The sequence below is a fragment of the Hyperolius riggenbachi genome, chromosome 2 (genome assembly GCF_040937935.1).
Source record: "Hyperolius riggenbachi isolate aHypRig1 chromosome 2, aHypRig1.pri, whole genome shotgun sequence".
Classification (NCBI taxonomy): Eukaryota; Metazoa; Chordata; class Amphibia; order Anura; family Hyperoliidae; genus Hyperolius; species Hyperolius riggenbachi.
Window position 1 is genome coordinate 76,967,940 of NC_090647.1, and position 23,359 is coordinate 76,991,298.

General features: G+C 43.8%; 1 protein-coding gene across 3 annotated transcripts in view; it reads right to left on the reverse strand.

Annotated features, from left to right (window-relative positions):
- PARP4 (poly(ADP-ribose) polymerase family member 4) overlaps positions 1–23,359 on the reverse strand; it is a 291,746-nt gene that overhangs the window by 191,517 nt on the left and 76,870 nt on the right. For all 3 annotated transcript variants that reach the window (XM_068266936.1, XM_068266937.1, XM_068266935.1), the window contains exons 13-19: positions 22,708–22,806; positions 18,669–18,852; positions 11,175–11,328; positions 8,373–8,497; positions 8,157–8,288; positions 7,988–8,074; positions 3,553–3,720 (exon numbers count right to left, since the gene is read on the reverse strand). In XM_068266936.1, coding sequence (XP_068123037.1) covers positions 3,553–3,720; positions 7,988–8,074; positions 8,157–8,288; positions 8,373–8,497; positions 11,175–11,328; positions 18,669–18,852; positions 22,708–22,806 — 949 coding nt within the window. The remainder of the gene's footprint in view (positions 1–3,552; positions 3,721–7,987; positions 8,075–8,156; positions 8,289–8,372; positions 8,498–11,174; positions 11,329–18,668; positions 18,853–22,707; positions 22,807–23,359) is intronic.

The following is a 23,359-nucleotide window of genomic DNA, read 5'->3' on the forward strand; positions in this document are numbered from 1 at the left end:
TCAAAAGTAAACATACCAGTGTGTTAGGGGACATCTCCTATTACCCTCTGTCACAATTTCGCCGCTCCTCGCCGCATTAAAAGTGGTTAAAAACAGTTTTTAAAAGTTTGTTTGTAAACAAACAAAATGGCCACCAAAACAGGAAGTAGGTTGATGTACAGTATGTCCACACATAGAAAATACATCCATACACAAGCAGGCTGTATACAGCCTTCCTTTTGAATCTCAAGAGATCATTTGTGTGTTTCTTTCCCCCATGCACTGAAGTTTCAGGCTGCTCTTTTCTTCCTGCAAACAGCTTTGCCCTTGTTTGTAATTCCTCAGTATGTGAAAGCCCAGCCAGCTCAGAGGACGATTTATCCAGCTTGTAAAAGATAAGAGAGAGAAGAGAGAAGCTGCTCTAATCCTACATAACACACAGGCAGTGTGCATAAAGGGGAGTTCATAGCAGAACCACAACACTGAAGAACTTGGCAGCCTTCCAGACACAGGCCGACAAGTCTGACAGGGGAAAGATACATTGATTTATTACAGAGACTGTGTTAGTAGAAAGTGCTGCAGTTAGCCAGAACACATTAGAATAGCTTTTGGAACTTGTGGGATGATAAAAAACAGGATGCAATTTTTGTTACGGAGTCTCTTTAATGCATCCGTTTGCAATTAAAGGAATCATCAGGCAACTTTATTTCAAATCTGATTTAATTACCTGGGGCTTTCTCCAGTGCCTCGCAGCTGTCTGTCCCACGCAGACAGCTCGGTTCGCAGACGCTGGCCTGGGGTCCCCGCATGGTGCAGAGGACGACCTCAAGGTGCCTGCGTGAAGTGCCACTGTTATTCAAGATCACGTCGTCCGCAGCATACAGCGCCTGTGCATTACGCTGCGGACACCATGGGCTTGTTTGACAGCGGGCGCTTCACGCAGCCGCAGTAAGGACGACCCCGAGCTCAGTCTGAACAGCGTGCAGGGAGCCCAGGACGGCGGCAGAGAGCTGACTCCTTTAAGGGAGGAGCAAGTCCTTAGTACGGTATAAAGATAGAAAGTTAGAATTAGTGGGGGCTGCTGAATCTAGAAAATGAAATGAGACTGAAAGAGACAGACAGAGAGGGGGGAACAGAGGCGGGGCTGGGAATGTTAAATATATAATGTAATAAAGTATATAATGTAATTTTGACAACCAATACTTTTATTACTGTATATACTCAAATATAGGCCGACCCGAGTATAGGCCGACCCCTCAACTTTTACCCAAAAAACATGGAAAAAATGATTGGCCTGAGTATAAGCTGAGGTAGGAAATGCAGCAGCATTAATAATAATAATAATAATAAGTCCCCCTCATTTGTGTCTAATCACAAGTTGTAATTTGATCTCTCCCGTGTCAGCTGACTGGCAAGGCAGATAAGCTCATTTAAAAGCACAGGATGTTAACAATATGTCTGCTTCCATGAAAGCAGGAAGTAGACACACTGCAGATTTATTGCAGGATTTTCTATCAGCTGTAACACAGAAATGTGTTTCTTTAAAGGTATCGTAAGTTGCGTATCTTATAGAGCAGAGAGGAAGTACTGAGTTCAGGTCCGCTTTAAAAAAACCTTTTACTAATGGCAGCGTGCCCCCCCCCCCTCCCCAAATGCACTCCCCCACCGCAATGTGTAAATAAAAAAAAAAAACTGAGCATCACTAATGATCGCATAAATCATAGCACGCTCATTGCTATAACGCCACACGTGGTGCACGTGATAAGAGACGTTGCTAGAGGGAGTCATAGCAACGAGCCTGCAACAGGCAGGAGGAGGCATCCCAACACAGCGCGGACCACTAAGAATCACTCAAAGCTGCGCTGCAAATCCTGACAATCGGGGGACGCGGAGGACAATGCAAAGGTTGGCCAAGCACTCCGGTCTGCCAGGGAGAGAATGACACACGGATTACTGCACTCTACACATAGCGCCGGAGGTGGCACGCGGGTTACTGTACACATAGCGGCAAGTTGGGGAAGGGGGCACACAGATTACTGTACACATAGCAGCAAGCATGAGGGGTGGGGGTTACACAATCATTTGTGCTGCTCAGCACTATTTTTTTTTACACACTGCAGAAGGAAGGTGCACTCGGGGAGGTGAGCACTAACGACTGACTCGAGTATAAGCCGAGACCTCCCACTCAGCTTATACTCGAGTATATACGGTATGTTTCTTGATATGTTTTATTTCAAAGTTGCTAATAACCTTGTTCTATGTAATGTTTGTATATTCTTTGTATATAACTACAGGAATATGTATTTTTACATAAAAATATTCTGGTCTAAGTGTTCTACTTTTTTCAATGAGGGGTAACTGTTAACAGTGGTCTAGAAACCCATATAACTGACTCTGGGAGAAGTAACCGCTTTATTGAGTTAAAGTGTACAAGAGACGGGCACACTAAAAGATTTTATACTTACCCCGGGCTTCCTCCAGCCCCATGAGCCCCGATGAGTCCATCGCTGTCCTCCTGAGAACCTCCGTTTGCGTGGTATCGAGCCTGGTAATCTGGCTCAATTGCGGTAGTTGGCTCTTCTGCACATGCACGGCCCCTTTGGTACCGACTCCACAGCCCTGGGTGCGCATGCACAGATGCAACATTTTTAGATAATGTACTTGCTGTCCTGCAGTATACACATGAGTGAAGCCTGTGATTGTTTTAAAGGCAGGTTGTCTCCAATTTCCCCGTCAACACAGTCTGCTACATAAACTAAATTGTGTGTAATGGTGCAGTGCGATAGTCATTTTGCTGCTCGCAAATCACTTATACAATACTGTCACTATCATCAATAAAGCACATCAGAGGATGTACCACCTACGGCAGCTGAAAAAGTTTGGCCTACCTCAAAAATTAATGGTGCAGTTCACAATTGCGATCACTGAATCAATCATGACATCATCTATGACTGTATGGTTCGGCTCCTGCTCAGTACTAGAAAAGGTGAGACTACAGCACATCGTCCGAACAGAGGAAAGCATCATTGGCTGCAGCTTCCCTTCCCTGCAGGATCTTTAGACTAGCAGGTGCAGAAAGAGAGCGACCAAGATTGCCTCGGACCCATCTTGCCCTGCTCACTCCATCTTCCAGGTCTCACCTTCAGGATTAAGATTCCGGTTAATCCCAACCAGAACTTCTAGACACAGGAACAGCCTTTTCCCGCAGGCAGTAGCCATGCTTAATTCAGAACTACGCTAGATCTTCTAGGACATGGAAGCATTCAGCACAGAACTGTAAATGAACACTTCTTACTCTGTTCACTGCCACTATAACTTACATACTGTCCTTGACTTGTAATATAAATACTGTCTGTCCTTGTATTGTTTTGTTTCTGTCTGTTAAGTAACTGCCAAGTCAAATTTCTTGTAAGTGCAAACTTATGTGGCCAAATAAACTGATTCTGATCAAATAGTGAAAATCTCAAAAAGTTGTGCAACATACATACTTGCTGTCTCCTGAGATCTATCAAACCCTGCTGCTATCACAGTGAACATTATTAATAATATAATAAAAGTGACAAGTACACTTACCTGGGTATTTTCCTTCAGTGCTTGATCTTCTTGCCATGAAGCCACAGAACCAGGAATTGAGAAATCTAAAGAGCTAGTGTAACAGCAAACCAGTTCGGTGACGTAGGTGATTTTAATGATGACGGTGGCCCCGGCTGGCAGATTCCCAACACTCACCGTGAAAACATCCTGTAAGAGGGAATTCAGAAATCACCACAAGTGTCTGATGTCAGCCAACAGTGCAACAATATCATTTACAAAGTCATGTACAATGATTTGTGGAACCCCTAAGAAGGAGACAATTGTTCACCATTTTAGTGACAGGAAGCTCACTCATAAAAAGCACTGGTGTTCAGTAAACATAATAGATCAGTTATGTTAAAGGTTTTTGGCTGCTTCGCTAAATTAAAATATCTGACCTGAGGCAAAGCCTTCTGAAGTAAAAAGCATGGCGGCTCCCCTCTGCAAATCCCTCCACTGGCTTCCTATCCAGTCCAGAATCAGATTCAAGATACTGTGTCTGACCTACAAATCTATCCACAAAACTTGCCCAACCTACATTTCCGATCTTACTTAGAGGTACACACCTGGCCAGGGCCGGATTTCTGGAAAGGCCACAAAGGCCATGGCCTAGGCCGCTGAAAAAGCAGAAGGATAAACGGGCGGCAGGACCTAGGGATTGATAAGAGGCTACATGTCAAAATAAATAATTTCTCCTGCTCCGAAGCCGCCCTGCTTTGCTGCACACACACAGTCAGAATTCCAGAGCTTCGTGTATTTTCCTTACTTCTTGGTGTGTGATGAGACAGTGCTATCTCCAGGAACATGCAAGCTTCAGTTTAGTGCCAGGGGTGTAGTAACACCTGGTTCACCATGAGCTTGCTGAGCAGTCTGTGACTCTGGCAGTAGACAAAATTTCTGATCCAGTAAGGTAAACATTTTAACTGAATTATTAGTTCCACTTTAAAATTCAAGCTGAGCTAAACAGTGTACAGCTGGTCAGACTCTTAAAGAGGAACTCCAGTGAAAATAATGTAGTAAAAAAAGTGCTTCATTTTTTACCATAATTATGTATAAATGATTTAGTCAGTGTTTGCTCATTGTAAAATCTTTCCTCTCCCAGATTCACATTCTGACATTTATTACATGGAGACATTGTTACTGTGGGCAGGTTATTTAGCTGTTTCTAGCTGCTCTGTCTGTTACAGATAGCTAATAACAGCTATTTCCTGTCTCTGAACATTGTTACATTGTGGCAGTTTGCCAGCAGTACCGCGGTATTCAGAGCCTCTTGTGGGAGGGGTTTCAGCACAAAATCAGTCACACAGCGCCCCCTGATGGTCTGTTTGTGAAAATCATTGTCTTTCTCATGTAAAATGGGGTATCAGCTACTGATTGGGAAAAAGTTCAATTCTTGGTTGGAGTTTCTCTTTAATAACTTGAGCCATTCCATCTCCCCTCTCCTCCTGGACTGTAATGCTGGACATACATGGCTCAATTTTGCCGCTCGATTCTCCTGCTCGATCGATTCCCCGCTCTATTCTGCAGGCGATTCTCTTATCTTCCGCTCGTTATTCTTATCTTTTTCCATTGTCCGCAATGTGGAATCGAGCACGGAAACGATCAGGCGGGAGATCGGACATGTCGGAAGTTATCTATCGAGACATCTTAATGGCTCAGAATCGAGCCGTGTATTCCCAGCATTAATCTTAAATAGAAAGAGATACAGGTTTTTTTTTTCCCTTAGAGAAATGTATAGCAGCCCCTTCTAAGCTAAATCTTAACTCCTTGCTGGCTCATTTTAAGGGTAGCAGTATTGCAGTAGTATGAGAACTTCCGTAGAATTATAATTGCATATGCACTGTTTTATACACTTTTGTATTGTTACTTTATATGTTTTGTATACCAAAAGTAATAACATTTACTTGTTCAAAATTAAAAACAGAATATTTGTACCGTGTTGGTAAATCGTAAAAACAAAACTAAAAAAAAAAAAAAAAAAAAAATCTGTGAAAGAATCCCTAAAATAAAAGTATAAAATAAATGCAACTGGTCTCTGATAACAGGAGAGCAGAGCGGAAGATGAATGCCGCTCTGCTACTTCATGCCTGGCACACACCATGCAATTTCCCATCAGATAGACTGGTCAAATCGATTATTTCTGACAAGTCCAATCTGATTTCTGATCGTTTTTTCTGATCACATTTGTATAAGTGATTGGAAAATGGATTCAAACCATCTATCTGGTGCATTAGGGACTCACTGCCCTGACAGGAAAAACAATCATTTACCATTTTTCAGAGAGAAAACATTCATACACATACACGAGTCACTAAAACATGCATTTCTTCCTGTAAACCAGTGATCGCTAGTTAGGGTGTTGGACAGAATGCTATTGAGTGGGTGGGTGTGAGCGGTTGGTGGCACCAGGCCTTGGGCACTGGAAAGTACAAATCTGGCCCTGCACCTAGCAGCTCACTCCGCTCCTCCAATGAACTTTGCCTGACCGCCCCATGCATCACCCAGTCCCATGCACGCCTCCAGGACTTCTCAAGAGCTGCTCCAACACTATGGAACGTCCTACCTCCACCCATTAGGGCAGCCCCCTCCTTCAACATCTTCAAGAAGGCCCTCAAAACTCACCTTTTCACTCTGGCCTACCACCCCTCACAAGTGCTCTAAACCCGCAGCTGAACTCTGGTCTCCTACCTTTCGTGTCCCTACCTCTCCCTCTAGATTGCAAGCCTTCAGGCAGGGTCCTCCTCCTTTTGTGTTCTACCTGATCATGCACCTGCATTACTGTACACCCATCCTATGGATCTGAGTGAACTCGACTTGCCTAATCTCCATGCTCCCATCCAGTGACTGGCTAAGCTTTACCTTGTACTTATACTGTGCTGTGTGATCTGGTTTGCATGTATTCCAGCATTGTTTTATTGCTGTATGTCACCCCTAAATATTGTCTGTAACCTCATCTAATGTCCAGCACTGCATAATATGTTCGAGCTTTATAAATACAATAAATAAATAAAGAATAAATAAATAATAAATAAATCAAAATATTATTTGTTGGATCCACATACCTCTACAGGGGCGCAACTACAAATTATGGGGCCCCCAGCAAAAGTTTGATGGGGCCCCTCCAATGCTTCCTCAATGACTCTTACAGCCTGACTGGCCCATCTTGCAAGGGTCATAAAACAATTGTGGTCATCATGATCTTCACACCCATAACAAGTGTAGCCTCATCAGCACCTGATCTGGAGGATGGACTCGGAGGGAGTAAAGTAGTAGTTGGGGGGTTTCACTGTTCTGGGCCCTCCTGTGATCGCAGGTACTGCTTCCTTATAGTTATGCCCTTGCCTCAGTGCGTTGTCCGTTCCTCTCCTCGTTCTTCCTGGTCTCCTTAACTACATAACGTCCGCGTCACGCCAATGAGCATGACCGCGGCGGCAGCCCTAGGACCACCTAACGCCAATTGGCGTCAGATCCTGAAGCTGGCTTGTGCAGCAAATTGCGCGCAGGCTGCACGCGCATCTCCTGCTCGGAAGGCAGAGCGATCGTCGCTCGTGAGACTGTTAGACAGTGAAACCACCGTCTTTTCACTTAGGACAGCGCTGCTATCCATTGGCTCCAGAGTGATCAGCTGTCATGAAGCCTATGACAGCCGATCACAGTGACTGGCTGGCGGGGGGAGGGAGGAAGGGTAAAATTAAAGGAAAATACCGGGTTTTATTTTAAAAACAAAAAATATTTGCCATAAAACAAACATCTGGGAGGCGATCAGACCTCACCAACAGAAAGCTCTGTTGGTGGGGAGAAAGGAGGGGGGGGGGGGGAGAAATCACTTGTGTGCTGTGTTGTGCAGCCCTGCAGCGAGCCGAAAAAGCTGCAGTGGCCATTTTAGTAAAACATGGCCTGGTCTTTAGGGGGGTTTAGCACTGTGATCCTCAAGTGGTTAAAAGTAGATCTTTGGCTTAAAGGACAACTGAAATGAGAGGGATATGGAGGCCGCCATATTATTTATTTCAATTATTTAAACAGTACCAGTTGTCTAGCTGTCCTTTTGATCCTCTGCCTCTAATACTTTTAGCCATAGACCCTGAATAAGCATGCAGCAGATCAGGTGTCTCTGACATTAGCTGCATGCTTGTTTCTGGTATTATTCAGACACCACAGCAGCCAAATAGATCAGCAGGGCTGCCAGGCAACTGGTATGGTTTAAAAGAAAATAAATATGGCAGCCTACATATTACTCTCGCTTCAGTTGACCTTTAAGTCAAATTTCCAGACAGGAAGAAGCAGGCTTGCTGCAAGGTTCCCTCCTCTCACCTTCCCATTCCTTCCTCTTCCCTGCCCCATGCACTCACCTTATTGAGAGGTTGACTGTAAAAGATCAACATATGCACCACATAAAATAGATAAAGCAGAATGTTTTGACCAGGAAGCTACTCACAGGTGCATCTTGGTCCATGAGATACGCCCCATGGCCCTCTCTGATGGCGGTCCTGTACTCCCGATGTGCCTGCTGCTTTTCTTTGACCTGTGGAAACATTGATAAGAATAGTGGAAGGATCCATGAGCTTGGGAGAACTCATTCATCTCAACACACCCATTTAGTTTACCTCTCCTACAATGTGCTTCCCATTGATAAAGGCTTCAAACCCGCACACAGCTGCAGTGCTGTCCAGAGGAAACACATACTTGGCTTCTATTGGGATGAGAGAATCGTTCTTGTAGGTCTGGAAGATGATCACCTGTAGGAGGAGAAGGGTGTACAGTAAGTGGAGGAGAATGGATGGTGGCCTCTAGGAAGAGGCATGTGTGACAGTCACAGGTACCTGAGCAGCCAGATCCATTAGCCGAGCTTTCACATAGATACTCTCCAGAGGGATCTGCTTCCCATCCTTGCCTTGCAAACCACCTTTTGTTGTTGATGCTTCAGGAAGATCATCTATAGAAATGTCTGTTGGAGTTTCAAAGAACCAAGGATATAATAAATATAGCCAATAATCCTGACAACAAGGTTTCAATGGAAAAATTCACATTTATTATGCTAAAACTCATCTGCAGCATTGTGCTGCTTCGTTCGCAATAGCTAAATGTCATTGCCATTGTAGCAGTGTAATGCAGCAGCACAAGACGCATTGCCATGGCAACATAAAGACTGCGCCTTTCGATGTGCAGCTGTCCTGTGACTGGCTGGCATCTACGATAGCCACACTTTTTTGGGGTCCTCTCTGTGAGGATTTCTCTGGAGATCAGCATGTCAGTGCGTCACATTAGTAGCAGGGCCGGGAGCATAAGCTGTAAAATCGGCTGTCCCGACCAGTTGGTTCATTCATAAAAATCCATCAAATGTCAGATTGTTACAAGACAGATTAAAAGTGATTTAATCCCAGTTCGGAACGGAGCGGATACCTTACAAACGGAGCAGATGCGAATGGACCCATTCACATGCGTCCGTTTCGTGCGGATCCGTTTCGTACGTTCCGCTGAACATAACGCAACTTTGTGTAGTACTACATTTTTCAAACCACTGACCCCAGCAGATCGGAAACGGAAGCTGAAGCCCTGCATTGGGGGCAATGAGAGAACGGAATGTTTCTTCACACTAGTGAAGAAATGGACTGTTCAGGGGCAAAATCCACTGCAGGTGGAGGTCTGGGGGGACGCTCCACTGGGGGTGGGGTCTGGGGGGATGTGGGGACTGGGGACAATAGACTCCTGAGTGGGTGGTTGAGGGAGAGAGAGAGGGAGGGTTTCTTACCCAGGCTTCCGTCTCTTCCCCTTCATATTGCGTCATGTGACTACCTCGCTTCCTGGTAGTCACGTGACGCAAGGGGAAGAGACGTAAACCTGGGTAAAAAACCCTCCCTCCGCCCGCTCAGCAGACTGGAGTGGCAAAGGAGTGAAAACGGATCCGATCAACCGTTAATCAGATCAGTTTTCACAGATCTGTTTGCCAGTGTGGACCAAGCCATACAGATACGGTGCAGCGGAGACCAGATCCGCTTTACTGGATCCATTTGGCTTTAAAATAAAGTGTGAACCGGGCCTTAGTGGTAAACCTTTAAAGATAATCTGTACTCTAAAATTCTTACAATAAAAAGCATGCCATTCTATTCATTATGTTCTCCTGGGCCCCTCTGTGCTGTTTCTGCCACTCCCTGCTGCAATCCTGGCTTGTAATTTCCATTTTTACGCAGTGTTTACAAACAAAAGACAAAGCAAGCATAGGCTGAGAGTAGCTCAGTGTGTGAGTCATACAGAGTGTGCAGGGGGCCTGGAGAGGGTGTGTATAGCTTCTATCCAATCACAAGCCACACAGCACATTCCTGCCTGACTGCCTGAGCCCGACAGAGGAGAGAAGATTAGATCATATAACATAGATAATACAGCCACTGTGCAACTAGGAAAGGCTGCAGTAAGACAGAACACATTAGAACAGGTATGGGAACTTATAGGATAGAAGAAATAAGGCTCAAAATTTTGTTAAAGAGTCTCTTTAAGCATTTTAAAGTGAAACTAGCATTCTTCATTAGCAATTGAACAGCTTTAAAGGAATAACTTTTAATTTTTGTTAAACTTTTGTGACTAAGTCTAAAGACACAAGGGTACTATACTGGTTTAGCGATCTCATGAGAAGCAACGATCAGACCATTTAAACTTCACCAAGTCATCAATACATCAGCCTTAATAAGCTAAATCCGTTTATTTTTGGAATATGTAACAAAGATGAATTGTTAATTAACCCAAATGATCTCCTCTTCTTCCCCCTACAGAGCACAGAGCAGCAGACCTGTGTAAAATACATTTATACAGCTCAGGGGGGTGGTGGTGTGTTGGGATAGTGTGAAAAATGTGTAAATAAATTTTCCTGTCCTGTTTATTTTGGTTAATTTATTAGCATACCAGTCATCATGACCCCCCCCCCCCCCCCCAAATGCCAAATGTTGCAACAATAACCCCAAAGTAGCAACTGCAGCTACTATGATGACTAGATAATAAAAGCGGCAAATGTTACCTCCAACACATGAAATGGAGAAAACATGAAAGGCAGAAAACCTTTCCTCCAACACGTGTTAGAATGCAGCAAACGTTACCTCTCACATATGAGATGCAGCAAACGTGAAATGTGGCAAACGTTACCTGCGACACATGTGAAATGCACATACATTACCCCACATATATGAGAGCAGCAAATGTTACCTCAGACATAACTGCATTAAACGTTCTCTGCACTTGGTGCTGTTGGGTGGCAAGATGTGCTGCTTGCTGGGTAGTGCAGGAGGGTGACACTTGGTGACACTTGGTGCTGCTGGGTGAGGTGTGTGTGTGGGGGGGGGGGGGTGACACAGGGTGTTGTTGGGTGGAAGACTGACACTGGATGCTGCTGTGTGGGAGGGCGACACTAAGTGCTGCTGGGTGGGAGGGCGACACAGGGTTCTGCTCGGTGGGGTGGGAGTGTGAAACTGGGTGCTGCTTGCAGTGACCGACTGGCCGATGTCCCGCATTGGCCACTTGACAACCAAGCCGCTGGGTTCTGGTCACACAGTTTCCTCCACCTCCATATCCTTATTGCTTCAGTAGTGCTTTAAATTATCCCAAAAGAGAAAAGAACCCAAAGGAGAGCTACCTACCCTCTAAGGGCTCGCATGTTGTCATCTCATTATTCTCTTCTTCCAAGGTCACTGCAGGTTTCCTCAATAATTTAGGCTTGTCTTTATTGGTGCAAAACTGAACGACGTATCTCATTTTTACCTGGTCCACATTGTACACCACATATTCATCGTCCTGAAAAGTATGGAGACATTCATTGTATTTTAACAGTATCAATGTTGCAGTTGCCCAGAGGCTTCCCCCGTCGTCCTTGGCCAGTCCGTTCCAGCATTGAGACCTCTGAAGCTCGTGGGCGTGCTGCACCTGCACAGTAGCACGGACCAAATCGGGCTTCTGTGAAAAAAGCAGAGCCTGATCGGGTCCTTGCTACTGCACAGGCGGCTCGCACTTGCACACAGACCCAATCAAAGTCGGCTTATTCTGCCAAAGCCTGAGCAGGTCCGTGCTACTGCTCATGCGTGAATGGTCTTTCGGGGGACGCAGCGCTGGAATGGCCTGGTGGAGGGGGAGGGAAGCCTCAATGAGGTTAGTATCCAAACTGGGCATTTGTTTTTCCTCTACAGATTTACTTTAAAAGCTTTTTAATTGCGTTAAATCTCACTTTTGCTATGCAAAAAGTAACACTCTCAGTTCAGCATGGAACATTGCAAGGACGGAGAGCAAACTGAACTTCAGCGTATGTACCTTTTCTATTCATTACTATAATAGTATTAATTTCTACAGAGCCATCATCTGCTGTGGAGTTACACATTCCAGGCCCCTTTCACACTGTGTCAGGTTCGTTGCACTGTAATGCAGAGGACACACAACAAGTATGAACATGACCACATGACCCTTTCCCAGGTCTGTCGTGGTTCCATCTATTGTGTTGCAACACAGCAGAGCACATTTTTCCGGATATCCAAATGTGTTGCCATTAATCAAGTGCATAGCAAGCCCGCCACGCTTGACCGTAACGCACCTCCCAACCAAACTCATGTATGCCCTGTGCGGAATCCATATTGAATGCACAACACATACATGTGAAGCAGCCTTAGGTAGTAGTGAGGTTATATGATTTTAACTCTCTTAAATAATGCTTTAACTCCCGTCTCCTGTGTCACTGAACAGTTAATTTTTATCTATTTTCTTTTTAGTGATATTAGAGAACCTACTAGCCTGGCTGCCCTATTGGGGCTTGGCAGTGGGGTGTGGTATAGCCATTGGTTGAACAAATGTATGGCAGAATAGAAAAAAAGTGTTATGGTGTGGCACATCCCATACTGAGTGAAAAACACAGGTAGTAAACACAGGCGACGGCTCCACTGGCCACTGTGGCTATGCTTGCGACTAAAAACACGAGGCTTCAGGTCCTATAGAGAACCATCTGAATACAAGGAAGACCCAGACTTTGTGGATGAGTGGACAACAGCCTACTTGGACCTAGCAAAGACATTGCAGAATATCGTTCTGGCACGGTCCATCAAAGAGTATAATAAAGTGTCAGACGAGCTTCAGGACACAAAAACGAGTTATAAGGCTTCAGTTAGCGAGGAAAAATACGCCACGGTAACCACAAAAATAGAGACCAGGATCCTCAAAATCCAGGACGAAATTAAAACTCGCAAACTAAGAAAATTCTATAGGGACAAAGAGGACTTTGACAGGAATAAAATCTTTAGCTGGGGACCATCACTTCCCCCCAATAAAAGATTTCCAAAGGGCAAGGGCTATTGGACCACAGATTTGGGGTCAGATAGTGAAGATAAGGAGAAAGGAAGTAAAACACCTGTTAGAAAAAGGCACCCCAAAAAGAGTAATAACTCTAAATATAAAGATAAAAAGAAGGGGGTTAACAATCAAGAAAATAAGGGAGAATGTGCAGGTGCGACAGCCCCTTTAGAAGAAGGATCAGAAGAGGAGGAAGGAGAAGAACTAGTAAGAAGGCTGAAAGCAGTCAGTTGGGAGGGATCCAGCATTTTGAAACCAGTGAAAAAGAAACGGAAGGCGGAGAATTAAGAAATGAAGACCTGCAAGTTGTAAATATTTCAGGGTTTGAGATCCCTCCTGAGTGTTATGCACTCCTGAAGAAGGGTCTCAATTTTTGTCCGACTCAAGAATTTGATTTTTGCTCTTTTACAGTGGACCTCTTTAAGTCAGTGCGGAAATTGGTGATCGCACAGAAATTTGAGTCTAAGGACCCCTCTCCCCCATTAACCAACATGGGAGGTCTATGTACAGGACATAAACTCCAAACAGCTTTGAAAGCCCCAGTGACAAATAGTGCCAATGTAGGAACGAAAGGGTTAAGCCCAAATCCCCTACAGGCACATATTGAGGGGCTACTCTCTAACCATGATTTTTCTCCTTCTACCACTCAAATGATGGGGGATAATGACATCAGCACTTTGGGGTTTTACCCCTGTGTGCGGTTGAACCCCACTGATGAGGAAATTCTACAGGTACTTGAGGATTTATTTTTAGAGACTGAACCAACAAATGAGCCGGTTGGTAATGACCTTGAAACTTTATGTTTAGGTGATGTTAGTTTATTCAGGCCATGTAAATCGTTACAGCCTTTCCCTACGACCCCAGGTTCCACATTAGAGCATTTTTTTGAGAATACCCTTAGAGATGTTAAGGCAGAGATTTATGTTAACGTGGAGTCCAATTTGACCACGGAAGAGATAGGAGCTTTGAGGTGGCTTCGGAATAATCGCGAGGTGGTGCTCAGAAAAGCCGATAAAGGGGGGAACCTTGTCATTATGTCTAACACTCAGTACAGAGATGAGGCGATGAGACAATTGAGCGATAGGGAAACCTATCGCCCCTTGCTTTCTGACCCCACCACACGATATCTGAACTCACTCCGCACCCTGTTACGTAGAGGGGTGGAAGAAGGGTTCCTTTCGAAGAAATTGGCCATTGACTTACTTCCTCTCTATCCACGTCGCCCAGTCTGGTATCATATACCAAAGATCCATAAGTCCCTGACCGCACCGCCAGGGCGACCCATAGTTTCTGGCTGTGGGTCTCTCACGGAGAGGTTGTCCAGATTCCTGGACCACCTCCTGCGTCCCCTGTTGAGGGGAGTACCGTCCTACCTCAGGGATACGCTAGAGGTGTTACGCTTGGTGGAGCGCGCCACGTGGGTTCCCGGTGACAGGCTGGCCACGATTGACGTGGTCAGCCTCTATAGCCGGATCCCGCATACGTTGGGTATAGCTGCGGTCAGGCGATATCTATTACGCACCAATAAGGATGAAAAATATGTTGATTACATTCTTGAATGCCTTTCTTTTGTGCTGTCACACAATGCGTTTTTGTTTGACCGCTGCTGGCACCACCAGGTGTCTGGGACGGCCATGGGGACCCCCGTGGCGTGCTCCTACGCTAATTTGTTCTTGGGGGCGTGGGAGGAGTCTGCGGTACTTTCGGATCAAAATCCGTTCCGGAAGTGCATCAGACGATGGTCCAGGTATGTGGACGACATCCTGGTGGTGTGGTCGGGGACTGAAGGGGATTTTTCAGAGTTCATGCTATACCTCAATAACAATGAGGTGAATATGAAATTCACCTATGAGGTTAATGAGCGGGAAATGTCCTTCCTGGATGTAAAACTGGTGGTTGAAGGTGATTGTTTGTTTACGAGGGGATATATAAAAAAGACACAGCCACCAATTCTATTTTACACGCACAAAGTTTCCATCCAGGAACGGTCATCGAAGCCATCCCCTATGGACAATACCTGCGACTGAGGCGCAACAATACCAGGAAGTGCGATTTCAAAACACAGGCTGACGAACTCACTGCCAGGTTTTTGAGAAGAGGGTATGACCCCGATCTCTTAAACAAATCTCGATTCAGAGCCAAGAATCAAGATAGGAGGGCCCTGTTGGCCCCCAAGGAGAGGGCTAATGAAGGTCCTGAGAAAACGACGTTTACTTTTAATTTTTCGCCGATGGCGGACCGTATTAGGAGAACTATATACTCCAACTGGTCCATGATTAAAAGGGACCCTGATTTAATGACAATTGCACAAAAGGCCCCTAGAGTGACTTTCAGGCGCGCCCCTACACTTGGCAACATTTTAACTAGCAGTGAGTTCGTCTCGCCTAATAATAAAAACAAAGACTGGCTTAATGCTTCTCTGCCTAGTGGAAACCATAAATGTGGCCGTTGTAAATGGTGTGATAGGCTGATAACTCAGAAAAATATTCGAGTAGGGAGAGAATGGTTACATGTGAAGGAGTTCTTTACTTGTCAGACAGAGTTTGTTGTTTACGTTTTGATCTGCCCTTGTAGTCGATTCTACATTGGGCAGACAACTAGACCTATGAAGATAAGATTTGGAGAGCACATTGGTTCAATCAAATCGGGAAAAGGCTGTAAACGATTGATTGACCATATGAGAAACGATCACAGCACTGAAAGATTCAATTTAAGGTTCGCAGCTCTGGAGAAACAAAATGTACCCCGGAGAGGGGGTGATATGGAGAGGTTACTACTGAGAAGGGAGACGAGATTAATCTTGAGGATGGAAGCAATGGGGCCATTAGGATTGAACGATAAAACTGAACCGTCCTGTATGTTAGATCCCTAGGAAAACTATATGTTCACAGATAGACTGCATGTAATGACTTGCTATGTGCCAAGTGGGGGTACTATTTATTGGGGAAATAAGATATTTGTGGATGAATTACCCAATTGTTGGTTGACTGTGGGTTACCTGTGGTGAGTGTGGGATGGGGGAACGCGTAATTTGTCCCCGTTAGGAAGCGACACTCCAGACTGTGGGAAACAAATGTCTATAAGTCTGAGGATAAGAATAGAGGGGGAGGGAGGAGTAGAGGAAAAAGATAATTTTTGGGTACCATTATAAGTGGCCCCTGTTTCCTTGCCCCCACTCTTTTTGCATCAGTCGCATGGTTTTATTGGAGACATAGATGCGTACCCCATCCTACACGAACCAACAACTCTGCCATTTGCCCAGATGTATGTTAAAAGGCCATATAAATATATCCCCGTTACGTGATTTTAATTACACATTCACTTGATAGTCACGTTTGAGTCACCCTTTCCCGTTGCCTGGACGCACAGGCGCACATTTGGGACCCTATTCGCCCATTTTGCCGTTTATTCGGCGGTTTTTGCGCGGCGAGGTAGCAATGCGGTGGCGGTAGGAAGCGCAGGTGCCTTTTTTGAGCACTGGCTCCCTTTGCCACCCGATATGCCAGCCTGCTGCTACGCCGCGAGAGCGGGCATATACCTCTGGGACGAAGTTTAGGAGATGGGCGGAGTTATTGTCTCCGCCCTGTTGTCCTTTCAAGTTGGCGTCTGTGTATCTAAGGCAACAGGTACTCACGAGGAGGAAGTGATACAACCGGAAAAGGCGGGGCTAGTTCCCCGACTTAATTCCGGAAACTCACGGAATCCTCTTTCAGTGGCACGTAGCGTGACCAAGCGTCAGGAGACGCGAAACGGCCGTCGCTCGCCACCTCTGGGCCTGCCACCCACCTCCTTCCCACTGACCCACTACAGCACGGACACGTAAGAACTGCCACTATGGTCCGTCACTTCACTTTTGGCCATGCATGTTGAAGCGACTTGTTGTACATTGAATTGCTGCACTGTCACCCATGTGGAAATAAAGCCTTGGATGGAAGGTGCACGCTTCTGTGATCTTCTTGCTATTGATAGCCATTGGTTGCCCTGATTACTTGAAGGAACTATAACCCAGGAATGAATTTCATCCCAATCAGTAGCTGATACCCCCTTTCCCATGAGAAATCTTTACCTTTTCTTGAATAGATCATCAGGGAGGTCTGTATGGCTGATATTGTAGTGAAACCCCTCCCACAGTGTGACGTTAGGACTTAGGTTCTGACAGTTTCCTGTCTGTGAGCCTTGTTGCATTGTGGGAAATAACCAGTTTCCAACTGCCACGCAACCATTATCTCCCGCTGTGCTTATGCATATTTATTAAAAAAAACAAAAACATTTAACCTATCGCATTATTAGGGGGTGTGGCTATAGATAGTGGCAGTTGGTGCTCATTGTGGATCAAACATTATGAATTAATTACATGGAGAATATCAATCATTTCTTGATCTCTCTTTTATTTTTGAACTTCTCTCTTTGCAATAGATTGATTTATTTTGTTTCCCCTTTTGGCTTAAAGAGAATCTGTATTGTTAAAATCGCACAAAAGTAAACATACCAGTGTGTTAGGGGACATCTCCTATTACCTTCTGTCACAATTTCGCCGCTAACCACCGCATTAAAAGTAGTCAAAAACAGTTTTAAAAAGTTTGTTTATAAACAAACAAAATGGCAACCAAAACAGAAAGTAGATTGATGTACAATATGTCCACACATAGAAAATACATCCATACACAAGCAGGCTGTATACAGCTTTCCTTTTGAATCTCAAAAGATCATTTGTGTGTTTACCTTCTGTCCCCTTCTTCTCTCATGCACTGAACATTACAGGCTTCCTGCAGACAGCTCTGCCTGTGCCTGTGTTTGTAATTCTTCAGTATGTGTCAGCCAGCTACTTTCACAGCCTAACAGAGGAGGATTTTTATCCAGCTCTCTTCTATCACTGATAAGATAGCAGAGAAGCTGCTGGCTTATGTAAATAAAACACACACTGGAGTGTGCATAGAGGAACAGACCAGCACGGAAGAGTTGGCAGCCTTCCAGACACAGGCCGACAAGTCTGACAGGGGAAAGATACATTGATTTATTACAGAGACCGTGATAGTACAAAGTGCTGCAGTAAGCCAGAAAACATTAGAATAGGTTTAGGAACTTGTAGGATGGTAGAAAAAACGTTGTCATTTTTGTTACAGAGTCACTTTAAAGTGAGCCAGAGATGAAAATAAACTAATGAGATAAACAATTGGATCTGTCCTACTCCTAAAAATGACTCTTTTAGATATCTCAGGGTTTTATTTTATGTATAAACATGTATAAAGCAGATTTAATGTTTCATAGTCTCTGCTAAATTGCAGTGTCTCAAGACTCCCAGAGTGAAAATATATGAACTATTAACCTTTTTATCTTTTCCCCTCACAGTAAAAAGCCCAGGTATCTGCTTAGGAAAGCGTTTTACAGCTGTAATTTGTTATCAGTGAGCTGACTGAGTCCTGACTGGAGAAAAACGGTCAGATACATAGTCTTTCAGGCAGGGAAAAAAAAGAAAAAGAGCACAGCATAAGTGTCTGCATGCTTGCCACTGTATATGCATATGTCTATTTTTATCATGTCACATGTCATTTCTGATACACTTTAAGTTACTCTTTAAAAATGTGAGTCCGGGAGGAGGAAATAATGTCTCAGTAGAACGGAACACTCAGAAGAACGGAAAGGCTCCTATTAGGAGGAGAGTCACAGGTGACACCTGAGCCTCTTAATGTGCATCACTGCCTTAGACCCAAATACCTGAACCTAGGTGCTCAGTTTATGGCCAGAGCAACCCTATCAGTGGGGAAAACAGCACAACACTGACCAGTTCCACTAACATTACTTACTACAAAGTTAGAATTCTTCCACACATCGCTCCGGACCCCATGCATACTGTGGAAGCCTTCAGGAGGTTCGGTGATGGTGTAATCTCTCTTCCCGACATCTTTTGCCTTACCCAGAGCCACATCACACACCACCAAGAACCGTGTGCCACAGACATTGCCAGCGTCTGTATATTTTACACTTGTGCTGCAGAAAGAAAAATACAAGGACATCCATTAATACATAATGTATGCCAAGGACAAGAGCACATTTTCATTTCAATAATTGTTACTAAATTTCCAACATTCGTAACAACACTTAAAGTATAAACCATCGTATACATTTACAGGAGATACAAGGAAGGTTGCCAACAGGTGGATAATCTACATTTTAACTCCGTAGATACTGTAAAATAACTTGCAAGAGTGTAGGCTCAGGATAAGCTTTACACGATCCTCAGTGTGTTTTTTATTGAAATCTTCATTACAGGAACTTCCCTTGTGCTTTTGAGTTATCATATTCCAAACACTTTGTTCTAAAAAGAGGAGGGGTAAATCCAGGTATACTTATAATATTAGTTAGAAACTAACCACACTTCCAATTTTAATATTAAATACTTAAAGGGGCACTATGGAAAAAAATAGTAAAATTTAAAATATGTGCAAACAAACAAATAAGAAGTAAGTTTTTTCCAAAGCAAAACGAGCCATAAATTACTTTCGTCCTATGTTGCTGTCACTTACAGTAGGTAGTAGAAATCTGACAGAAGTGACAGGTTTTGGACTAGTCCATCTCTTTATAGGGTATTCTCAGCAAGGCTTTTATTATTTATAAAGATATTCCCCCCATTCACTAAGTGCTTTTGAAAATAAATAAATCCCTGAGAATCCCCTATGAAGAGATGAACTAATCCAAAACCTGTCGCCTATGTCAGATTTCTACTACCTACTGTAAGTGACAGCAACATGGGAGAAAAGTAATTTATGGCTCATTTTACTCTGGAAAAAAATGTACTTCTTATGAAAGACATCCATGGTTATAATTACTAGGTAATTCCCGATGGTGTTGATCCAGGTATTTTATCTGATTGCCATCTGGAGTCAAGAAGGAATTTTCTTTTTCCCTTTTGGGGCTAATTCAACCATGCCTTGTAAGGTTTTTTTTGCCTTCCTCTGGATGAACATACAGTGGCTTGCAAAAGTATTCGGCCCCCTTGACGTTTTCCACATTTTGTCACATTACTGCCACAAACATGAATCAATTTTATTGGAATTCCACGTGAAAGACCAATACAAAGTGGTGTACACATGAGAAATGGAACGAAAATCATACATGATTCCAAACATTTTTTTACAAATAAATAACTGCAAAGTGGGGTGTGCGTAATTATTCAGCCCCCTTTGGTCTGAGTGCAGTCAGTTGCCCATAGACATTGCCTGATGAGTGTTAATAACTAAATAGAGTGCACCTGTGTGTAATCTAATGTCAATACAAATACAGCTGCTCTGTGAGGGCCTCAGAGGTTGTCTAAGAGAATATTGGGAGCAACAACACCATGAAGTTCAAAGAACACACAAGACAGGTCAGGGATAAAGTTATTGAGAAATTTAAAGCAGGCTTAGGCTACAAAAAGATTTCCAAAGCCTTGAACATCCCACGGAGCACTGTTCAAGCGATCATTCAGAAATGGAAGGAGTATGGCACAACTGTAACCCTACCAAGACAAGGCTATCCACCTAAACTCACAGGCCGAACAAGGAGAGCGCTGATCAGAAATGCAGTCAAGAGGCCCATGGTGACTCTGGACGAGCTGCAGAGATCTACAGCTCAGGTGGGGGAATCTATCCATAGGACAACTATTAGTCGTGCACTGCACAAAGTTTGCCTTTATGGAAGAGTGGCAAGAAGAAAGCCATTGTTAACAGAAAACCATAAGAAGTCCCTTTTGCAGTTTGCCACAAGCCATGTGGGGGACACTGCAAACAAGTGGAAGTAGGTGCTCTGGTCAGATGAGACCAAAATGGAACTTTTTGGCCAAAATGCAAAACACTATGTGTGGCGGAAAACTTACACTGCACATCACTCTGAACACACCATCCCCACTGTCAAAAATGGTGGTGGCAGCTTCATACTCTGGAAGTGCTTCTCTTCAGCAGGGACAGGGAAGCTGGTCAGAGTTGATGGGAAGATGGATGGAGCCAAATACAGGGCAATCTTGGATGAAAACCTATTGGAGTCTGCAAAAGACTTGAGACTGGGGCGGAGGTTCACCTTCCAGCAGGACAACGACCCTAAACATAAAGCCAGGGCAACAATGGAATGGTTTAAAACAACACATATCCATGTGTTATAATGGTCCAGTCAAAGTCCAGATCTAAATCCCATCGAGAATCTGTGGCAAGATTTAAAAAACTGCTGCTCACAAACGCTGTCCATCTAATCTGACTGAGCTGGAGCTGCTTTGCAAAGAAGAATAGGCAAGGATTTCAGTCTCTAGATGTGCAAAGCTGGTAGAGACATACCCTAAAAGACTGGCAGCTGTAATTGCAGCAAAAGGTGGTTCTACAAAGTATTGACTCAGGGGGCTGAATAATTACGCACACCCCACTTTGCAGTTTTTTTTGTTTTTTTTAATGTTTGGAATCATGTATGATATTCGATCCACTTCTCACATGTACACCACTTTGTATTGGTCTTTCACGTGGAATTCCAATAAAATTGATTCAGGTTTGTGGCAGTAATATGACAAAATGTGGAAAACTTCAAGGGGGCCGAATACTTTTGCAAACCACTGTATGTGAGGGTGCAGGCTGGTGTTGTACTATTTTCTGGTTGAACTCGGTGGACAGATGTCTAATTTCAACCCACATAACTTTGTCAGCAATCAAGGAAAAACAAGTTTAATAGAACAAAAGACCTAAATCAAAGAGGAAGAAAGGAAAATGTCAAGCTCCTAAAATAAAATTTCTCCACCTATGATACAATCTTGATTGTTCAAACCTTACCAAATCTATGTTGTAGAAGGGTAAACTGACTGAATATACTTTGGATATATACTTTATTCTCTCGTGTAACACAAAAGTGGTAAGATTGTACAATCAAGATGTGATGGTCTTCTAAGTCTGGTATACAGGTGGCTGGACTGTGCACTGTGAGAAAGAAGTCTTAGTGAACATGCGTACTAATGTTTTGTGCCAAAAAGGAAACTACAGGATGTGGAAAATTATACTAAAATGAAAGTATTGACTACATCACATAACCTGGATGACACAACATATTCAGTCACAATAGTAAACACTTTTTTCTTTTTGATTTCCAAACCAAGCTTTAGTGAAGGAAACAGAGAAAATTGTATACAATCATACAGTCAGGGGTATATAAAAACTTGTTTGCTTTGAAACAACATATAACAACAAGCTTTAAAAAAAAAAACCCAGAAAAACAAAAACAATAGTAAACACTTTAAAGGGAACCTTAACTGTGGGCTCAAAAAAAAAATGCACTTACCTGGGGCTTTCCCAAGCCTCCTGCAGCAGTCCTGTGTCCGCGCCGGTCCTTCGGTGCCCTCCGGTCTCCCTCCGTGGCTAAGTTTCGTTTTCGCCCGACTGCCAGTCGTCCTCGGGCAAAGCGTCCTCTTCTTCCGCATTCCCCGTCGTAAAGAACCGTAAAGCGCAACCGCATGACGCGTCTTTTGTCATGCGGACGCCCTTTACGGCTCTTTACGACGGGGAATGCGGAAGAAGAGGACGCTTTGCCCGAGGACGACTGGCGGTCGGGCGAAAACGAAAGGCACGGAGGGAGACCGGAGGGAATTTTTTTTTTGGGCCCACAGTGAAGGTTCCCTTTAAGGCTTCATGCAGACTGCATGCATTTCCGATTCAGATTCTATCGGTTTTTACATCAGATTCCGATTTTTAATCTTTACTGCACACTGCATTTTTTTATCCGTTTTTCTGTTGAATGTATTCAGGGAAAATCGGAGTTGAAAATCGGAAACGGAATCGGAATCAGAAAACGGATTTGCAGTGTACAGGGAGCCTAAATGATATTTTGCCTTCATACCTTATTGAGTCGCTGAAATAAATGCCACTTCCAAGGTTTCCAATATCTGTCCTCTCCACTCCAAATTCATCAACGATAATTTTGGGCAGCAGCAACCCTCTGGAGAATAAAAATGAGAATTAGGATTATTACTGCCACATGAACAACCTACTGGAGGGAGACAGCCTTTTACAAAAGCCTGAGAAGCAACAGGAATAAGAATATCGAAGGAGTCTAAAAGTGCCCATACACAAATAGTTTGTTTTTCCTGTTTATTGAACCAAAAACTATGGACTAGAGAAGAAATTGAAAAGAATGTTCTTTTCGATCGCTAAAAAAAAACGATTATTTTTCTCAATAAGGATTGGATCAGTTGTGTTGGAAAAATTGAGGTTGGAGGTTGATTGCTTTGAAAATTGAATGTTGTATAGTAGGTTTGATAAAATAATCTAATACATCAAAAAAAAAAAAAAACGTTAAGAAATTGAATCGTGTTAGGGGTGTGTGGGTGTGTGTGTGATATGATAGTGTGCATGTATGTTTGGTGTGGCTTGTGTGGGGTGGTAGCTATGCATGTAATTGGGAGGTGTGCATGTGGTGGCGTGATGTGTGAGAGTGTACATGCGTGTTTGGTGCTTGTGGGTATTGTACGTATGCATGTATATTTAAGTAA